At 38.0% G+C, this 17,409-nt stretch overlaps 1 protein-coding gene across 4 annotated transcripts; it reads right to left on the reverse strand.

The window, feature by feature from the left end:
- Positions 1-5,380: 5,380 nt before the first annotated feature.
- LOC114380213 lies at positions 5,381-10,559 on the reverse strand. Of its 4 annotated transcripts, none has more exons than XM_028339198.1 (5): positions 10,506-10,559; positions 9,287-9,478; positions 7,808-8,516; positions 6,026-6,144; positions 5,381-5,947 (listed from the first exon to the last, which is right to left on the reverse strand). In XM_028339198.1, exons 2-5 carry the CDS (start codon positions 9,380-9,382, stop codon positions 5,753-5,755), a joined length of 1,119 nt encoding a protein of 372 aa, XP_028194999.1. In that variant the 5' UTR covers positions 9,383-9,478; positions 10,506-10,559; the 3' UTR covers positions 5,381-5,752. The 4 variants fall into 4 exon arrangements, with proteins under 4 accessions (XP_028194999.1, XP_028194998.1, XP_028194997.1 ...); XM_028339197.1 differs by lacking the exon at positions 10,506-10,559 and adding an exon at positions 10,324-10,453; XM_028339196.1 differs by lacking the exon at positions 10,506-10,559 and adding an exon at positions 10,260-10,449.
- Between the last annotated feature and the right edge of the window lie 6,850 nt (positions 10,560-17,409).

The raw sequence follows: 17,409 nt of genomic DNA on the forward strand, positions 1-17,409 counted from the left end.
TTCGCTCAAAGGCCATCGACCACTCCACCAAAATCCTTGGCAATCGTCATACCTTTTTTTATCAACTTTTGGAGTTTGCAAGCTCATCCTTTTGATCACTCACTTCAGAAGGGGAGTTCTTATTCTTAAGCTAAAAACCAGGAGATAGACTTGAGGATGTTTCTCTTGAGGAGTTTAGAGTGAAGACATTGACCAAGGAATTTGAAGATGATGCTTTCAATGTCTCGGGGATCTTGTTTTTTTCTCAAATTACAAGGATCAAAGGTTGCACATGCAATCCATTGGTTCTATGGGTTAGAAAGCATTGACTATCATTTCCAATACCCATATATTACTACACAATTTGTAATGATCATCTTGTATTAGTTCCCTCGTGTGATTTGGCTTATATTATTTCAATCTACTTTAGTTCACCTAAACATTGATAATACTTGAATGTATTGTTAGAGCATCTCTAATAGGTGTTCTTACAACCTGATCTTCCATCCAAGATCTGATCTTGCTAAGATTTGTTGCTAGAGCAAGAGGGTTGATTGATCTCTACCGTGGAGCTATGTTCTTCTACAAGAACAAGTAAGATCTGCACGTGTTTCCAAAAAAAGATATTTTAATGTCTTTCTCCACAACCAAAGTGGGAAGCAACGAAATTGAGGAAAAAAAACAAAAAGGGAAAGAGAAAAAGAGCAATTACAACAACAAATTCAACATCAACAACATCAACAACTTGTCTAAAAAATCATGAACAATAAATTGAAAAAAAAATAAAAATAAAAAATTACACATTTGAGATTTTCTCCATGTTCATGCTTTCGATTGTGTTCTTGAAATGTTATGAAGGCAGATATGGGTTCCAATGTCGATGCAAGGAAAGTAATGTCGAAGGCCTCCACGAAGGCATAAGTGTCAGTGTCGGCGACGACGATGCCTTTAGATCCAACAGGTTTGAGAGAGGGAAGGGAGAGATCATGTCCCTGTGTGGGTTTTAGTAGAAAGGGGAATAACGGTGAAGGAAGGATAGGGTGGGGTTGAGGTGCGACAAAGAAGAAAAGAGGGAGGAGAGGGGGCCATGGAAGGAGGAGATGGGGGATTAGAGGGCGCGACAAAGAAGAAGGAAGGGTGGAGAAGGGGCATGACGAGGGGAGGTGAGGATGGGAGATGGCAGAAAAGAGTAAAGAAAGAAGGGAGGGGAAAGTTGGCAGAGGAAAAAGAAAGAAAATGGGGAGGCAGGAGAGGGGAGCCGAGGAAGTGAAGAATCAAACTGTTGCCCATCAAACCATTACCTATGAAATCAGTGTAATTTTTACCGTTTGCTAAAAATGTAGCCACAATTTGAATTGTTTCCTATAAATTTTGCATGTTGATGAAAGAAAAACATAATATAAAATTGGACTTCTCTTCTCCTATAAATTCAATCATTAGTCACCATTTTTTTCACACCAATTCTCATTTTTTTTCCATTCTCGTTCTCCTTCTTACTTGCGTAATGGATCCGAATTAATTTAATTGACAAACTTATATGAATTTGTTGCAAAATTACCAAATGTATCATTCAAATGAAAATTCGCAACATCCTCCTCCCTCGATTCCTTTCTTGCCATAACCACCACCACAATGAACAAAATTATCAATTTCCTCCTCATTTCATTCCTTACTTTCCATTACCACTGCCACCACCAATAACTTATAATCAATCTCCTTCTACCAAAAATTCTCAAAGTTCTCAAATCTTTCCTTCAATGCCACAAAACACCTCTAGCATATTCCATAAGCCTCCCAATAGTTCTAGTCGTGCACAAACTCCTTCAATTGAGGAAGTTGATACACAAATTTCACAATTTTCTACCCAAATTGGGCTAGAGGAGGAGGACAGAGTTCTACAAAAAATAAAAAGGGCACATGACTATTCTTTTCAATTGAAGAGGAAAAACTTCTCGTTAGTTCATGGCTTAATGTCTTTCTTGATTCAATCGTTGGTGATGGTAAAAAATTACAAGATTTTTTGGAAAAAAGTAATAGAAAATTACAACATTTTTCATGGCAATCTAAGTGAGAGATCCTACAATCAACTGAGATCTCGATGACCAAAAACTCACAATGCCATTCAAAAGTTCAATGGTTGTTACAAGCAAGTTGTTGCTTTGAAGAAAAGCGATTACACGAAAAATGGTGTGATGGTTAATGCATATACTATTTGGAAGGAAAACCAAAAAAATGGATTTCGCTTTGGAGCATGCATGATAGTTATTAAAAGATCAACCTAGATGGTTAGAGTAATGCAAAGAAGTTCCTTCCAAAAGAACAAAGCTGTCAGAAAATTGGAATTACTCATCGTCATCTAATCTAGAGACACCGATTAATGTTTCCGAAAGTGAAACCCCTACACCACTTGCTCACCCAATAGGATAAAAGGTAACCAAAAGGAAGATCAAAGGGAAATAAGCATCTTCTTACACCGGTTGTGGACTTGTCTGGCATTAAAAAAGAAATGAAGGAAAAAAATGTTATCCAAAAACAAATAGTAGATCCAGTGGCGTTCGATAGTGTCGCAAAGATGTACAATATTCTTATGAAGGACACGACCAACATGACTGAAGATTAACGCGGGAAACACGAAATCACTTGTAATTATATTTTAAAGAAGTTTAGCCGTTAGTTTTTTGTTTTAAGTTATCGCTAATTAGTTGTGTGCTTAAGTTTGTTTTTAATTAGTTTTTTATTAGTTTAGTAGTTTGTTTTTTATGTGTTAAGTTATCAATGATTATGTTGTAATGCATTTTCAATTAGTTGAATGTTGAAGTTTTCTTTTAATTCCATAAGTTATTTTCTTAATCCGTAACTTTTAAGTAGTTGTTAAAAAGTAGTCGTTACAGAAGCTAGCCGTTGTTGATTATGCTATTTAATTGTTTAGTTTCCTTTCATTCATGCACACCCCACCTTCTTCTTCAAACTTCTTGTGTCTCTCTTCTACCCCCACTTACTCGTAAAATGGCTTTAAACTCTGACTTCGATAGAGTTTGACAATAAATTGTTGATGAAACACTTGAAGACAACACCAATACAGAAATCATGAGATACTTATGCTAGCTGTAACAACAAGAAGAGAGTAACAGCCAATCCAAATGAACAAGAAGAAACATAAATCACATTCATGAAGACAAACACAGTTGTTTGATGAATGAATACTTCTTTGAAAATTGCATATACATAGAGAGTCAATTTTGACAAAGGTTTTGAATACGAAAGCCATTATTCCTTCGAATTATAGACACTCTTAGTAATCATTATACATATTTCCAAATGAGAATGCATCTAGTAGAAGGGGTCTTTCACCTTTGCAGAAGTGGACTACAACAATTCATATATTGACATACAGATAACCTACTGACAGTGTGGATGTTAGAATCGGCAAAAGCATTGTAGTTGGATGCTTATAAGCTATTGTAAAGGGTGTGAACAAGATATTTGGATATGAGTATCTAAGAAGGCCTAACAACAACGACATCAATCACCTACTACAAATTGTAGAGACATGCGAGTTTCCAGATATGTTGGGTTCTATTGATTGCACGCATTAGAAATAGAAAAATTGTTCAGTTGCATGGCAAAGCCAATATCGTAGAGGTGATGATCAAAAACCCATAATAATATATACTAAGGTCGTCACGTCACAAGACTTGTAAATTTAGCATACATATTTCGGAGTTGCAAGTTCAAACAATGACATTAATGTGTTAAATCAATCTCTTATGTTTAATGACATTTTGTAAAGTCGAGCTCCTCCAGTGAAATTTACAATTCAAGAAACCACATATAATATAGGGTATTATCTTGTAGATGGCATTTATCCTAATTGTGCCACATTAGTGAAGACCATCCCAATGTCACAGGGTGAGAAAAGAAAGTTATTTGCAAAATGTCAAGAAGTGACAAGAAATGATGTGGAGAGAGCATTTGGTGTGCTCAAATCTCATTTTGCAATTATATGTGGTCCATCACGTAATTGACAAACAGGTACCATGAAGAACATAATCTTGGCATGCATTATATTGAATAACATGATTGTTGAAGATGAATGAGATATGTACAATGGTAACTTTGATGTTGATTACGATCATATTGACAAAGACATTTCAAACATTGATGTATCTCATAGTGCTCATCCCGACTTTGTTGCATATCTGCAAACAAGACATTATATGCATATAAGAAGAGTTCATCAACAACTTCAAGCATACTTGGTGAAACATATTTGAGAACGTTTCGATGACAATAATGATGAAATATAATTTTTCTTGCTCAATGTCGATGTTTGTATTTTTTTTCGATCAATGTTATGTATCGTCGTAAGTTCATGAATAAATATTTTAGTCATTCATATATTTTCTATTTTTTGTTAAATTTTTTTCGTAATTAAAATATATAATTAATTAGTTATAATTATTTTAAAATAAATTGTAAATAAGTATTAAAAGGTGGATCCATTGTAGGACCTATAGAAAATAGTTTAAAATCACAAAACTTGATCTTCTATTGGAGCAAAAAATTGAAGAGATCTCGAGAGTGATGTGATATTGTGAAGTCCACCAAAAAGTTAATTAAGATCACAAAGCTTAATCTTCAATTAAATATGCTCTTAACTATCAATCTACAAATATTGTTTAAGGGTATTATTTTCAATAATGTGTTTACATTTTTTTTCTTATTTTATTGTGGTGGTGTTGTTGGAGAAAATGAAGTTAAATAGAGTATTGTTGTTGAACTAGAGATGCTTTGGTCGGCATTGTTGGAGCTCTATGAGAGTGTTGTTGGAAGTCAGAACACATCGGCAACGAGTTACACACCTAAGCAAGGGATGATAGTGAAAAAAGAAAAAATATGGTGTGGAAGGTGTATCGTAATAATGTGAAGACTAGATTAATCTCATTGCTATTGGCCTTTAAACAATAAAGAAGGGGGAGGTCGTTACTTTAAAAATAAAAAATAAAAACTAACACTTTAGTCCAAGCAAAAGATATGAACATTTTAGTCCAACACAGTCAGCAACAAACATGGCATTATACCAGCACATATGGATTGTCATGTAGAAAGATCATATGCCACATAGGCACACACCTTAATGTTAATGGGAAAGAATTATCAATAAAACTGATTTTTTTCACGACTAAATTTTAATTTTTTTATCTTTTAGAAATGAATCTGTCATTATCAAGGATTAAAATGGATATTTACTCGTTTTTTTTTTTTTTACTTCTCAAGGGCCACTAAAAGTCAAGCGTTGATGACTTGATGGGAACAACTTGCTGTAATCACTTCAAGAGGCATTTTAGGATTATGAAATTGTTACTAACACAATAACTCAACCAAAAAAATCCATTTAACATAAATCGATCAGAAAGGGCGTGTCATTGACAATGGCAAGGCAATAAGTGGAGAATATGTAAATAAAAACGTTCAGTATTTGTAAAATAGATAACAGTTTCATTTATTCTATTAGACATTCTCATTTCAATGGCCTAATTACAGCTACCCTTTTCTATTTTCTGTGAGCAGGAAAAAGAAAAAGGTTGTGTAGGAAAGTTCAGGAGCTAGGAAAGAACTAAAGATAGCATAAGTATTGTATGAATTTATATCATTTCAGCATCTTAAATTTCCAGTTGGGCATCTTAATCTCCACAAGGACTTATGAGTGAATCCAAACTTGTAGGATTGGCTTTTGTGTATCAACACAACTTGATCATCCTGGCATTTAGAATTAGAGAAGCTCCCATTCTGGTTCAGACATACTAGGAAGCAGTAATTTGTTTTGTTCTTGTGGTAAAGTTGGATCTAAATTCTTCATGCAATCTCCCTTTACTTTTTCACTGTTCATATGCCATGCTACAAGCTCCTTATACTCTTGCTTTCTTGCAGACTTCTTAGACAAAGAAAAGGTTTGCCGTGCCTTTTTCTTAAAGTGGAAAAATACTTTGGTTAGAGTTGAATATGAATATGTACCAAATAAAGTGAGGGGGGTGGGAGTGTGTACCTTTTTAGTATTTAAATTACCACCTTCTTTGGGAGGTAATTGAATTTCATCTCCATTCACCATAACACAGGCTTCCTCAAGCTTCAGATGATCTTCTTGCATGGTTTCATGGCCTTGTTCTAAAACAGTATCAAACTATCAATCATTGTAACTTAATTTGAATTTCTTAAATCATAGAAAGTATTCAGTTACATGCAAACTTACTTTGAACAGGTTTCAGAGTGATTTCTGGATATATCAATGCAAATGTCACAAAATATTAAGCATTCCAATTGGATTCAAATGCATCTTTTATCTGAAAGAACGTTCAGGTCATGTGCTACAAGTTCTCCACATGTTCTTTAGAGAACACAATTGTTTAGTGAAAGAGCAAAATCCATTTAAGATATGCTGTAGAGACTAGACTGAACATTTTTTCACCTATTAATGAGTACTCTATAACACATCAATGTCATGGAACCTTCACTACAATCCCATCCTCAAAGATAAAATATGTGAAAAGAAATGGGCAAATGGGCAAGATTCTAGAATGGCAGATGATTCTGTTATCAAATTCTACTTGATGAAAGAATACGCAACTAGTTGGTAAACTTAAACTAAACTAAACTAAACTAACGACTAGCATACCCTGGTGCCCGAAGGCTTCTCACTATGTGAAGGTATATGGATATTAAAAATATATATCAATAAAAAAAAACTAAGTCAAAAAGAATATTGGAAAAATAATATATATCAATAAAAAAATGAATTATTTCAATAGCCTGAATGGTTGAGACTTGAGAGTGATGAGCATTTTAGTACCAGTGTAGCGATTAGCTACCATAAACCATAAATTTATTCAATTGGTGTTGGTTGCCAATCTAGAGCCCACAAAAGGCGAAGAATCAAATCCATAAAAGATCTAACAAAAATTTGAGCATGGTTACTGAAACTTTTTTAAGTTGATCCTGGCTTTGATGTTAAAGAAAGGTGATAAATTTTAAAAAATAAAATAACCATATCTCATGTCACACGCATTCAATTCCCACAACCTGCGAAATTATAATCTGCATGGCTACTTCCTAATTTCATTGGGGAAAGCTGAATGAACTGCTACCCCTTCCATTCCAAAAGACACTGTTGACTTTCAATTTCCTATGGTTTCTAAGTAACACAACTATCAGTTCTAATCCCTTTCCAATAACTAGGGCTTCTCCTGTGAATGAAAAAATGAAATATAGCTCTTTAAAAAGAGTAACACAAAGCGCAAAGCATGCCAGCGTGCCAGTTGTACATTTTTCATCGGATACTATAGATCAGACTTAAACTTAAAGACAAAAATCTTCTCTTTCAACAGAATTGGACCCTTCAAATACAGCAGAATGTGGACGTCTCATGTTTATTTATTTTCATGCAACATTAGCTAAAAAACAAACAGCACCATGATACACTTTCTCGATATTCAAGTTCAACCAAAATAGGTCCATAGGCTGAAACCAGTTAGTACTTCGGAGTTCTGAATAATATATATTAATAGTTAATACCAACAGAGTAAGTGCTTCAGAGTGTTATGAGTCAATATCTAAATTCAGTAACTACTTATGATCGAATTAATACCTACTACCAAGCTGAGATAAAACACTATATTATAAGTATAACCATTGGACTCCACTGTTCTATCCATAGAGAAACCTACCAGGGAAACTATACACTTACTGAAAAAATCCATCAGAAATCAAAACTGATAAACCAAAACAATGAGGAAAATTTTGAAACTACAAGAAGAGATACTGAAACACTCACCAACTGGCTCTCCAAATGGGGCACAAGAGGAAGAAGAAATTGTATCAACCGGTTTCTCTTCAGCTGATTTAAGTAGTAGTGGAACATTGGGGAACTGTTTGGTACAAGAATTTTCAATTTCATTAGAACAGTGTGTGTCAGAGGCAAGCCTTGCCACTTCTTCTGAAGCTGGCTTTGCAATAGTAACTCCATGATTCTGATTTTGATTTTTGTTTGAGATCTCATAAGATTGTGATGTCCTGCATGCATCTGTTTCTGCCAAATTGGTTTTGTTGATTATCTTGGTCGCATCCATTTTCTTATTTACTGGATTTTCATCAATACGAACGTTTGATTTAACATCCATTCTTCGAACATACTGTCTTGAAGGTGAACTAAATTTTCCTTCTTTGACAGAATTTCTCAAAGATAACATGGATGAAGCATCAGCCTTGGAAGTTCCATCATATAAAGCAGCAAGTGTTGCAACATTATCAACACCATGAACAATCCTTGAATCCTCAGTTCTTTGCTTGGTATCAGCTTTTGCATGTCTTTCCTTATATACATGGAATGGCTTCCTACAGAGCCCAGCATCCGCACGCTTATCTATAGGCAATTCAATGCCTACCTTTTCTGGGGGAAGTAAATCTCCCACAATTTCTGAATATAACTTTTTAACACTTTCCCCAACAGCTTGCATCTGATTCTCTATGTATTTAACTGTATCCTATACCCAAAGAACAAACATATATAAGAAATATAGTGGCTGGTAAGAAGGACAATTAATATCAGGGTAGGGAACTGTCAGTCTCATGAACAGTTTAACCCATTACTGTTAAAAAATTATGATCATATACAGAAAGGCTTTCAGAAAGATTATCATAGATGACAAGAAAATATAAGAGAACAGTTGCATTCAAACACTTTAAGTGAAAATAAAGAAAGTCAAAGGAGAAAGGCACCCACAAAGTGAAAGGGTATTTTAATGCATTGAGGCAATAGGTGCCATAAAGTGCACATTATACCCAACAAACATAACATAATTTGCATTAATTTTGCATATATATTCGGCATGACATTCAATCACAGTAAAAACAAACCACATTTTCATTTTACAAACCAGAATTGGAAATGCACGCATCACCCCTCACAAAAGGGAAGTGCTTCAACAGCGAGAGGTACTGACCCCTTCCAGCACTTTCCATATGCGGATATGCCTTTGACTACACTACATTGCTTCATTGCTTGTAAGTTGCAACAATAATAACAGGCAGAATAGTAGGGACATAAAAGACAGAAAATAGAAATGAAGAAGATGCAACTCTACCTGTAGCAACGGAGAAAGCAAAACATAAAATTAGGTATTCAATCAGTGACATGTATAACAAGGAATGACATGTGTTCAGTGTACTACGGTAACTTGAGTCATCTTTCTTAATAAACCTAAATCAATGCTTATATGATATAGGATAAGGTTAAGTGACAACAAAGGCATACCTCGTACATCACGTCTTCCACCTCCAGGAACATATTCTCAAATTTCTGGTACATATTTCCAACCCATTTTATACCTTTCACATCCATAGTGATCATAATATCTCTTGAATAGTAATTTGTCCTGATATTGTCTAATTACTATAGGGCTGCCATTACTCTTGTCTCAACTTCAAGGTGGTTCTATTTGATTATCTGCAATGAAGCAGAAAGAATACATTCAACAGAGAGACTAAATTGATCGCGATGTGTCATCACTCATCATAAAAACATAAAAACTTCGTACCCCATTGCCCAGAGGCTCTTTGCTATGCGAAAAAACATAAATATGTAAAATGGATGCAGATAAATTCCAGCCTATAACACAATTACATTTAATAAGCATCCATCCAAAAGCCCAAGCAATAATGAAAAATCATTCACACATGTGACATGTCCTTATCTGATAATTCCAAATCACAGTCCAACCTGGTAAGTAACCTACCAACAACGGGACCGGCACCAGCCTACAACTTTATCTTCTAAAACATACCAGAACCTTCAAGTAATTCACCACATGACCCTGAATGTTTAACTTCAATGTCCTAAATAGTATACAGCTTATAACCCTAGTGGCGTCTTTTACCCCATCACCACAAAGAGATAAACTAGAAAAATAAATAAATGTGAACTTTAACTTTCATTGATCAAAATTACCATGGGCAATCACCGAAGCAAGGCAAGAGGATAAATTTGCCTCATAAAAAGCTAAAATAAAATTAAAAACACAAAAACACGCACTCACCAAATTAAACTAAACGCAACAACAGAAAATAAAACAGAAAAAAAGGAAGTAAAAGGGTATAACACAATAATAACAACTAGCCAATATTTTAACAAAGAAAAGAGCTTTTGATCAGAAAACAAAAACCCCTTTGGAATATGGGGTCAGAACACAGTAGCGTGTTGGATAATGAAAAGGGTCATCAGAGAATACTTGTTCTAAGAAGAACAGAGAAGAGGAAACTTATGAACCACTTGCAGAAGGTTTCATGTAATACCCCAATTCAGCAATTCCTTAGCTTTTCAAAGGGACAAAAAAGGAAGAAGAAGATTCGAACACGAAAAGCTTGGGAACAGTTTGATAAACTTGGGAGGAATTGCGACTTGTGTGGAGAAGTGTACGAGGAGGAACAGAATAAGGAAACGTACACACTAAAGATTCAGCTTCGGATGACCCTACCTTGCACACGTGTACTCTTCATGCCTATGATGTTCTACGTGATTGTAGTACGCATTCTCATTTTATTCCAAGAGTTCTTTTAAATATTCTTATTTTATATTTAGATAATTGTGAGATAAAAATGTAAGGTTCTAATCGGTTATCGGTTGGTTGAGTTCTAGTTTATGATATGCATGGAGTTTGGTGGAATGGCCGAAAGGGTATGCCTTATGAGTATCTCCCTGAGTTGTCTAGAAGTTGCCACAATACGTAATTTTCAAAACAAAACCAATAGAAAATTACATTAACATTTCCTAAATTTTTAACAGATTACATTTAATTTTTGAGCAATAATTAGGATAATAAATACTTAGAAATGAACTATGATTTTTACTAAGGGTCTCATCCTATTTATACAAATCTTTCTGGGTCTTGGATCATGGGTCTTTGTGGTTGGATTATCATGTAGGTAATTAAACCTTTGATCTTCCTTAATCACTTGTCAGCTTATTCCTTTAGCAAGAATAAGAGATCTGGGTAGGTGACCTCTGCTAATCATAACCAAATACCTATTCGGTGGGACGTACGTGTTTATCTTGGTAGAATACCCATCTAGTAGGATTGGATATGGGCCACTTTACCTTGACCGAATACGTACTTATCAAATATAACTCTATATGTTAGAAAATATTACACTAATATATCATCAAACCTTGGAATGTGAAAGTAATGATTAAAAAGGTAAGAAATACATATATAATGACAAAATATCATGAAGTGCTTGTGTAATTTGCTAAAATAAAACAATTACACCTAGTAAAAAAAAAGTAAGAAATAGAAATTAGTTTCTCGTGATTAAATAGTTGAGCATCTAGGCTCCAGCTAGATTAAACTTTGACAATAGTAATAAAAATATTAAGAAAATCTAATTTCTCAAGAAAAATTGTCCTAGAAGCTTTTAAATTTTTTTAGCGATAATGGATTTAGTTTTCACCGGATCATTGGTTGTATAGCTATAGTTGGAGGTTCTAATTCTTATAATAATGATAATGATATATATATATATATATATATATATATATATATATATATATATATATATATATACCTACCAAAATTCGGAACTGACACACGCCAGGGTGGACGTTGCTTAGGTGAGCTCTCGAACTTCAGACGTCGACTTTGAGAGGTTCTTTTGTTGAGAGAACAAGAGGGAGAACTTGCAAAACAAATGACTCTGATACTTAAGTAAGTATATGAGTTAGGAAAATAAGAGAGCATGAAAACACGAGTATGCAAGCAGGTGTGAATGTGTGTTCAGGATATGTTGAGGGTTCGATGGAATCTAGTATTTATAGGAGTGGAATGGAGCTGTGGTCCTTGTTTGTAAGGGCTGTTATTGTTTTTGCATATAATTATCGACTTATAGATAATGTTAGAGACAATACGTAGCTTAAAGATAAAAACTAGAAGATAATTGTACCTTATAGATAATGTGTGGCCTTGTAAATAATTGACTACCTCCAAGAGATAAGAGATAACAAGATATTCAAATAATAAGAGGTTAGAGATAACCTGTCAGTTAGGGAGCCCGACTGCTAAGGGTCGAGTGTACGCGCTCTTGTTCCAGGGCTAACGTGGAGGGTTGACACATATCTCTAAGTGTCATGTAGGGTGCCACATGTATTTTGTAGACCCTGTACAGTACATAAGCATCCCAAGCTCCGAGCTGGCTTGCTGGAGAAAAAGATTGTCCAATGTCGAAGGAGATTGTCCCGTGTCGAGGGAGATTATCTGATGTCCAGGGTAGTAGCCTTGACAAGTAGAGGGCGATGAGTTTGTCGAGCCCCCAAGTGTTGATGAATGTTGTCCAGTGTCAGGTGCGGTAGCCTCGACAAGTGTGAGAATTGAAGGTCTGTCAGGCTTGTCAAGCCCCCGAGTCTAGACGAGTGTTATCCAGGCTCCTTTTGTCAAGTTATCTAGGATGGATATGCCTTTGATCTTGCAAGCTAAGTCTGACATGTCAGGTGGGGGAAGTCTCTAGATTTGACAACTATGTAATTTTCTAATCGTTGGAAGGTGCATTAAAGATAGATGTTATGTCTTATCTGTTGCCGCAGGTGTGTGCGGCGCACTCATAATACTCTTGTATACGTGTCACTCATTAAGTGGATACGTATTAGAGACACAATTTGTGTGTGAGTGGGGCTGCATTATGGTGTGAAATTTTAGGATGCCACTTCAGCTCCCGTCAGTTACTGAAGAGTCTACCTCCTCTTTTAATGGAAGGGATGTTTGATTTTGGGGCATTGTCACTGTGATTTCTTGTCTCCTGAATCCTCTTTGCTTTCATGCTTGCTTCTTGTGATTTTCTTTCTTCCCCATTCATCTTCTTTAATCCTTCGAGGTATTTTATTTTTTATAATGTCTTCCTTTTTTCTAACTCCACCATCAGCATGAGAGGTCATTTCCATTGGCGGTTTCTCCTTGGAGGATACTCGCCATGGCGCCTCTGACAACGAATCCTCCTCTTGAAGAAGGTGAGGTCTTCGCACCGTACTGGTAGAGGCACTTCTCGCCTTCACGGGAGAACGCGAACTTCCGCTGCTTGAGCCTATCCAGTAATTGTGATCCTCCCCCCTTCTGCTTCTGGGGAGTGAGGAGAGGTAGTGACAGTGGAGATGTCAGGGTGTCTCCCTGTATGCGATGTAGCCATAGATAACACTGGGTTGTCATCGTCCCCACCTGTCGTTGTTGACTATAAGTGGGTAAGGGACGATGTTGTAAAGTATAAGCCATCTCTCACCTCTGTGGCAAGCGTCGCTGCTTTGCAATGCTAGGTAAAGTTGGCAAGCCCTGAGGACTCCTCCAAGATAGTCGTTCAGCCTTGCGGGAGTGATGAGTTCCCTTTCTTGAGGGCGGCGTTGGGTAGTTTGCCCTTCTTCTTTATATATAGGTGCTTATTTGAGGTCTTGGGATTTGTTCTCCCCTTGATTGCCTTCCAATGTGCTTTGCTTGAGCACTTGAATGTGGCTCCTTCTCAACTCCACCCAAATAGTTGGGCAATGATGAGAGCTTTTGAAATTTTGTGCCCATTCTTCAACATCCGGCCCAATGTATCGGTCTTCTTATTTTTCTTCCAACTGAAACTATGGGAAAGATTGGTTGGGTCTCCTTGAATAGTGTGCCCAACAAGCTGTTCAAGTTTAACTTGAACGTCTTTCTCCGTTTCAAGGACTATTTTTTCAAGGTCTTGGACTCGGGTGTCGTGGTTAATGGTTTGCCACTAATGCTCAACAAGGATGGGGAGTCTCGCTTCCTGTTCTACTGGCAGGCTGATCCCACCAAGTTTAAGTCTTTCAATGAAGACTTGTTGATCCTTGTGGAGAGGGTGGACTAGGCCATCTTGGAGCAGCTATCGGCCTTGCTGGACGCGCGGGCCATTCTGTCTCTTCCCTCAACGAGCGATCCCCTCATTGCCTTAGACGATAAATGTTTTGCCTTGTCTTACTTTCTTATGTTTGCACTTGCATTGAGGCTTGAACTAACACTTGTTTGTGTTGTTGTTGCTCGTTTTGTAGGTATTATGGGTGACTTCCCTTGGAGGCTACTCATGAAGCAGGTCAAACCTACAGGTGGGACTGTGTCATTGTCTGCTGCTGCTCCCGCTGAAGGGGGTCAATCTACTATTGAGGTTGGCCCTGTTGTTGTTGGTACTGCTGAGATTGCTCCCAATGCCCTTTCCTCTGTATTGGTTAAGAGGAAGCAGGATGATAGTGTTGGACCTTCGAGCCGTAAGAAGTCGAGGGCCCCTTTGAGCCTTCGTGCCCTGAGGCAAGTTATAAGGTTGACACCCGATGTGGGTTGCCATTCAAGTGTGCAAGATGTGCCTTCGGCTTCACCGATCGTCGAGGCTTCTATTGTTGTTGATGTTGTTATTGTTACTCCTGTTCCTCCACCTCTTTCTGTTGTGCTTGTTCGAGAGGCCACTCTGATTGTTGCTGAAGAGAGCGCGCCAGTTTCTTTGGCTAGTTTTGTTGTGGCGTCCTTGTCCACTGTTGCTGCACCTTTACTGAGTGTCAGTGTGGTAACTACCAATGCCCTTGTGGTTCCTTCTTCTTCCTCTTCAACTCATATGGTCCCTCCGCCCACTACATTAGCTTCAACTTACACCTCTTCTCACCCCCGTGTTTCCCTAAATCACATCTACACTTCTAATGATGATGATTCCTTGTGGGGCATGGGGTACAAACACAAATAGAAGACCCCCGCTGGCTTTGTATCGGTGTTTGATAAAAATTTTATTAGGTTACCCGAGTTCCAACATCTTATGGATTCTACGAAGGTCTTCCTTAAGCGGAGTCAGGTAATCCTTGAAGAAAATAGGCAGCGACACCAAGAGGTGATGAACAAAGTGGCGTCCATGGAGGCTGAAACTGCTAAATGGAGGGCGTCTGCTTGCACTGTCAGGAGATTGGAGCGCCTTAAGGTAGCTAGTGTCGTTGTTGCTCTTACCGAGGCTGTGAGGTCGAACCACCAACTATCTTCTAAAGTTGGTAGTGTGTTGGCCAAGTTGTTGCGCACCAGGTTGGACGGTGATGAACTATTCAAATGCTACAAGGACTTGAAGGAAAAGAAAATGAACTTGGCGGGCAGGGTGGAGGATGTTGTAATGAAGAAATATGAGCTTGCCAAGAAGGTGGCAGATCTCGAGGCCCGGCTGAAGGAGTCAGAGTCCATGCTGGAGGAGTCCGAGCTACGGGCAGCTAGGGAGAGGGAGGCCAGTAAGGAGCTTAAGGAGGAGCTGCTCATTTTCAAGAAGGAGGTCGTGGAGCAGCATGAAAAGGGCTTCAACAAGGCCGTTAAGCAGGTCGGGTTCTTCACCAAGGAACTTGACTTGGGTCTTTTTGACCCATTCAAGGACGTGAAGGATGGTGTTCTGCTTAATAAGAAATAAATTACTGTGGAGAAGAAAGCTATTGATGAGGAGTAGGGTGTTAAGGAGCAAGGGGACAATGTCACTCTTTAGGCTGCCTTTTGTTTATTTTCTTTTTTTCTTCATGGTTGGATTTTGGCTGTACAAGCCTTTTAATTATGACAATTGATTTTCTTCAATGTGCATGTTTTTCCTTTGTTGACGAATTTTGTAGTGCTTATGTATGTCTTGTCGCCTTTGTCTATGCAACGCTCCGTACTTGTGGTAGTATGAATAGGTTGTTGTGATGATAAGTGTGGAATCTTTGACGATGCAGAAAGCGAGACCTTGTCGATGTAGAGGTAGGATCGTGGTGGTCTTGTAAAAAGTAGATGACATGAAATCATCTTAGATTTGATTTCAACCTAGTTACAGGTCTTATCACCCATTTGGGGGGACTTCCTTCTACTTTGCATAGCTTCTCCCCTGATGCTTGTGATGAGTATGTTTGACTTGTCCCTGGTTGAAGGTCTTGCTAACCAGTCTGGGGTAGGTCGCTTGACCTACGGAGTTTCTCCTCTGATGGTTATGAGGAGTAAGTATGACTTCCACCTGATTGAAGGTCTTGCCAAATAATCTAGTGGTAGTTCATTTTGTTGAACTTGGACCTTTGATGGTGGTCGTCATAGTTGCTGCAAGTGAGTGAACCAAGGAGATGCCTTGGGTTTTGTAGGAGTGCGTACCAAGGGTGGACCTTGGGTTTTGCAAGAGTGTGTACCAAGGGCAGACCTTGGGTTTTTGTTGTTCCTGCAGACTTGTATTCCTGCATAGATAAAAATTAGGAATAGGAAAGATCGTCAAGGGCAGACCTTATGTACCTTGAGTTCCTATGGAGATGGAACTTAGCAATTGAAAAGGCTCACCAAAGGTGAGCCTTGGGTTTGTCGAGCCTTAGATCGGGGATGTGTTTGCCCTAGGTTTTGACAAGCCTATGGAATTGCGTTGAGGCTTATCAAGGACGGGCCTTGGATTTTGTGAACCTGCAAGGATCGCCAAATGTGGAGCTTGGGTTTGACAAGTCTTATGTGCAGCGCATGTGTTGTGCTTTTGCATACATGTCACTCGTGGTGGGTGGCATGCCCTAAAGACCTAATGGTGTGTTTGTGCATATGTGTCACTCGTGGAGTGACACATACTGGAGACCTAATGTCGTGCTCTAGTGTACATGTCACTCGTCATGGCTGGCATATACTGGAGACGTAGTGTTATGAATCAATAGGACTCACCAAGGGCGGACCTTGGGTATTGCAAACCCTTTGGAGGATCGACCAAGGAATTGTTCGACCAGGGTTTTGGGCATCGTGCTTTTGCATACATGTCACTCACCATGGGTAGCACGTACTGGAGATGTAATGGTGTGCTCTTGCATATGTGTCACTCGTGGAGTGGCACATACAGGAAACTTAGTGATGTGCTCTTGAATACATGTCACTCATAATGGGTTGCATGTACTTGAGTTATAGTAGCGTGCTCTTGCATACATGTCACTCACTATGGGTGGCACGTACTGCAGACTTAGTGGAGTACTATTGCATACATGTCACTCGACGTGGATGACACATACTGGAGACTTAGTGGAGTACTCTTGCATACATGTCACTCTCTGTGGGTGACACGTAGTGGAGACTTAGTACTAGAATAAGGGCTCACCAAGGGTGGTCCTTGGGTTTTAAGAGCCTTAGAGCTATGACCATGGATGTTATTGTCTTGATAAGAAAATTATGAAAAGGAAGGGGTGTACAATTTTTATTCGATGTATTTGTTTGATTGCAAATTCCCTTTGTTATCCTAGATGTGCCTCGTTAAAACCTCTCAAGCCAAAACCCTGATTTTTCTATTTTTGGGACAAAAGACTTGAGTGGGAAAAAGAGTACAACATTTAGGTTTGCATTAGGTCAAATGAAGTAAAACTTCAGATGAGTGGCCTTCCATGTTCTTGCAATTGCTTTG

The sequence above is a fragment of the Glycine soja genome, chromosome 12 (assembly GCF_004193775.1).
Source record: "Glycine soja cultivar W05 chromosome 12, ASM419377v2, whole genome shotgun sequence".
Classification (NCBI taxonomy): Eukaryota; Viridiplantae; Streptophyta; class Magnoliopsida; order Fabales; family Fabaceae; genus Glycine; species Glycine soja.

What these genes read in the sequence shown, in the direction of transcription:
- LOC114380213 (XM_028339198.1), bottom strand. Translation starts at nt 9,382, where the DNA reads ATGATCACTATGGATGTGAAAGGTATAAAATGGGTTGGAAATATGTAC. An exon ending in CCCATTTGGAGAGCCAGTTG is followed by an intron (nt 6,145 to 7,807) that starts GTGAGTGTTTCA and finishes ATACTGTTTTAG; the next exon opens with AACAAGGCCATGAAACCATG. An exon ending in GTAATTTAAATACTAAAAAG is followed by an intron (nt 5,948 to 6,025) that starts GTACACACTCCC and finishes TTCCACTTTAAG; the next exon opens with AAAAAGGCACGGCAAACCTT.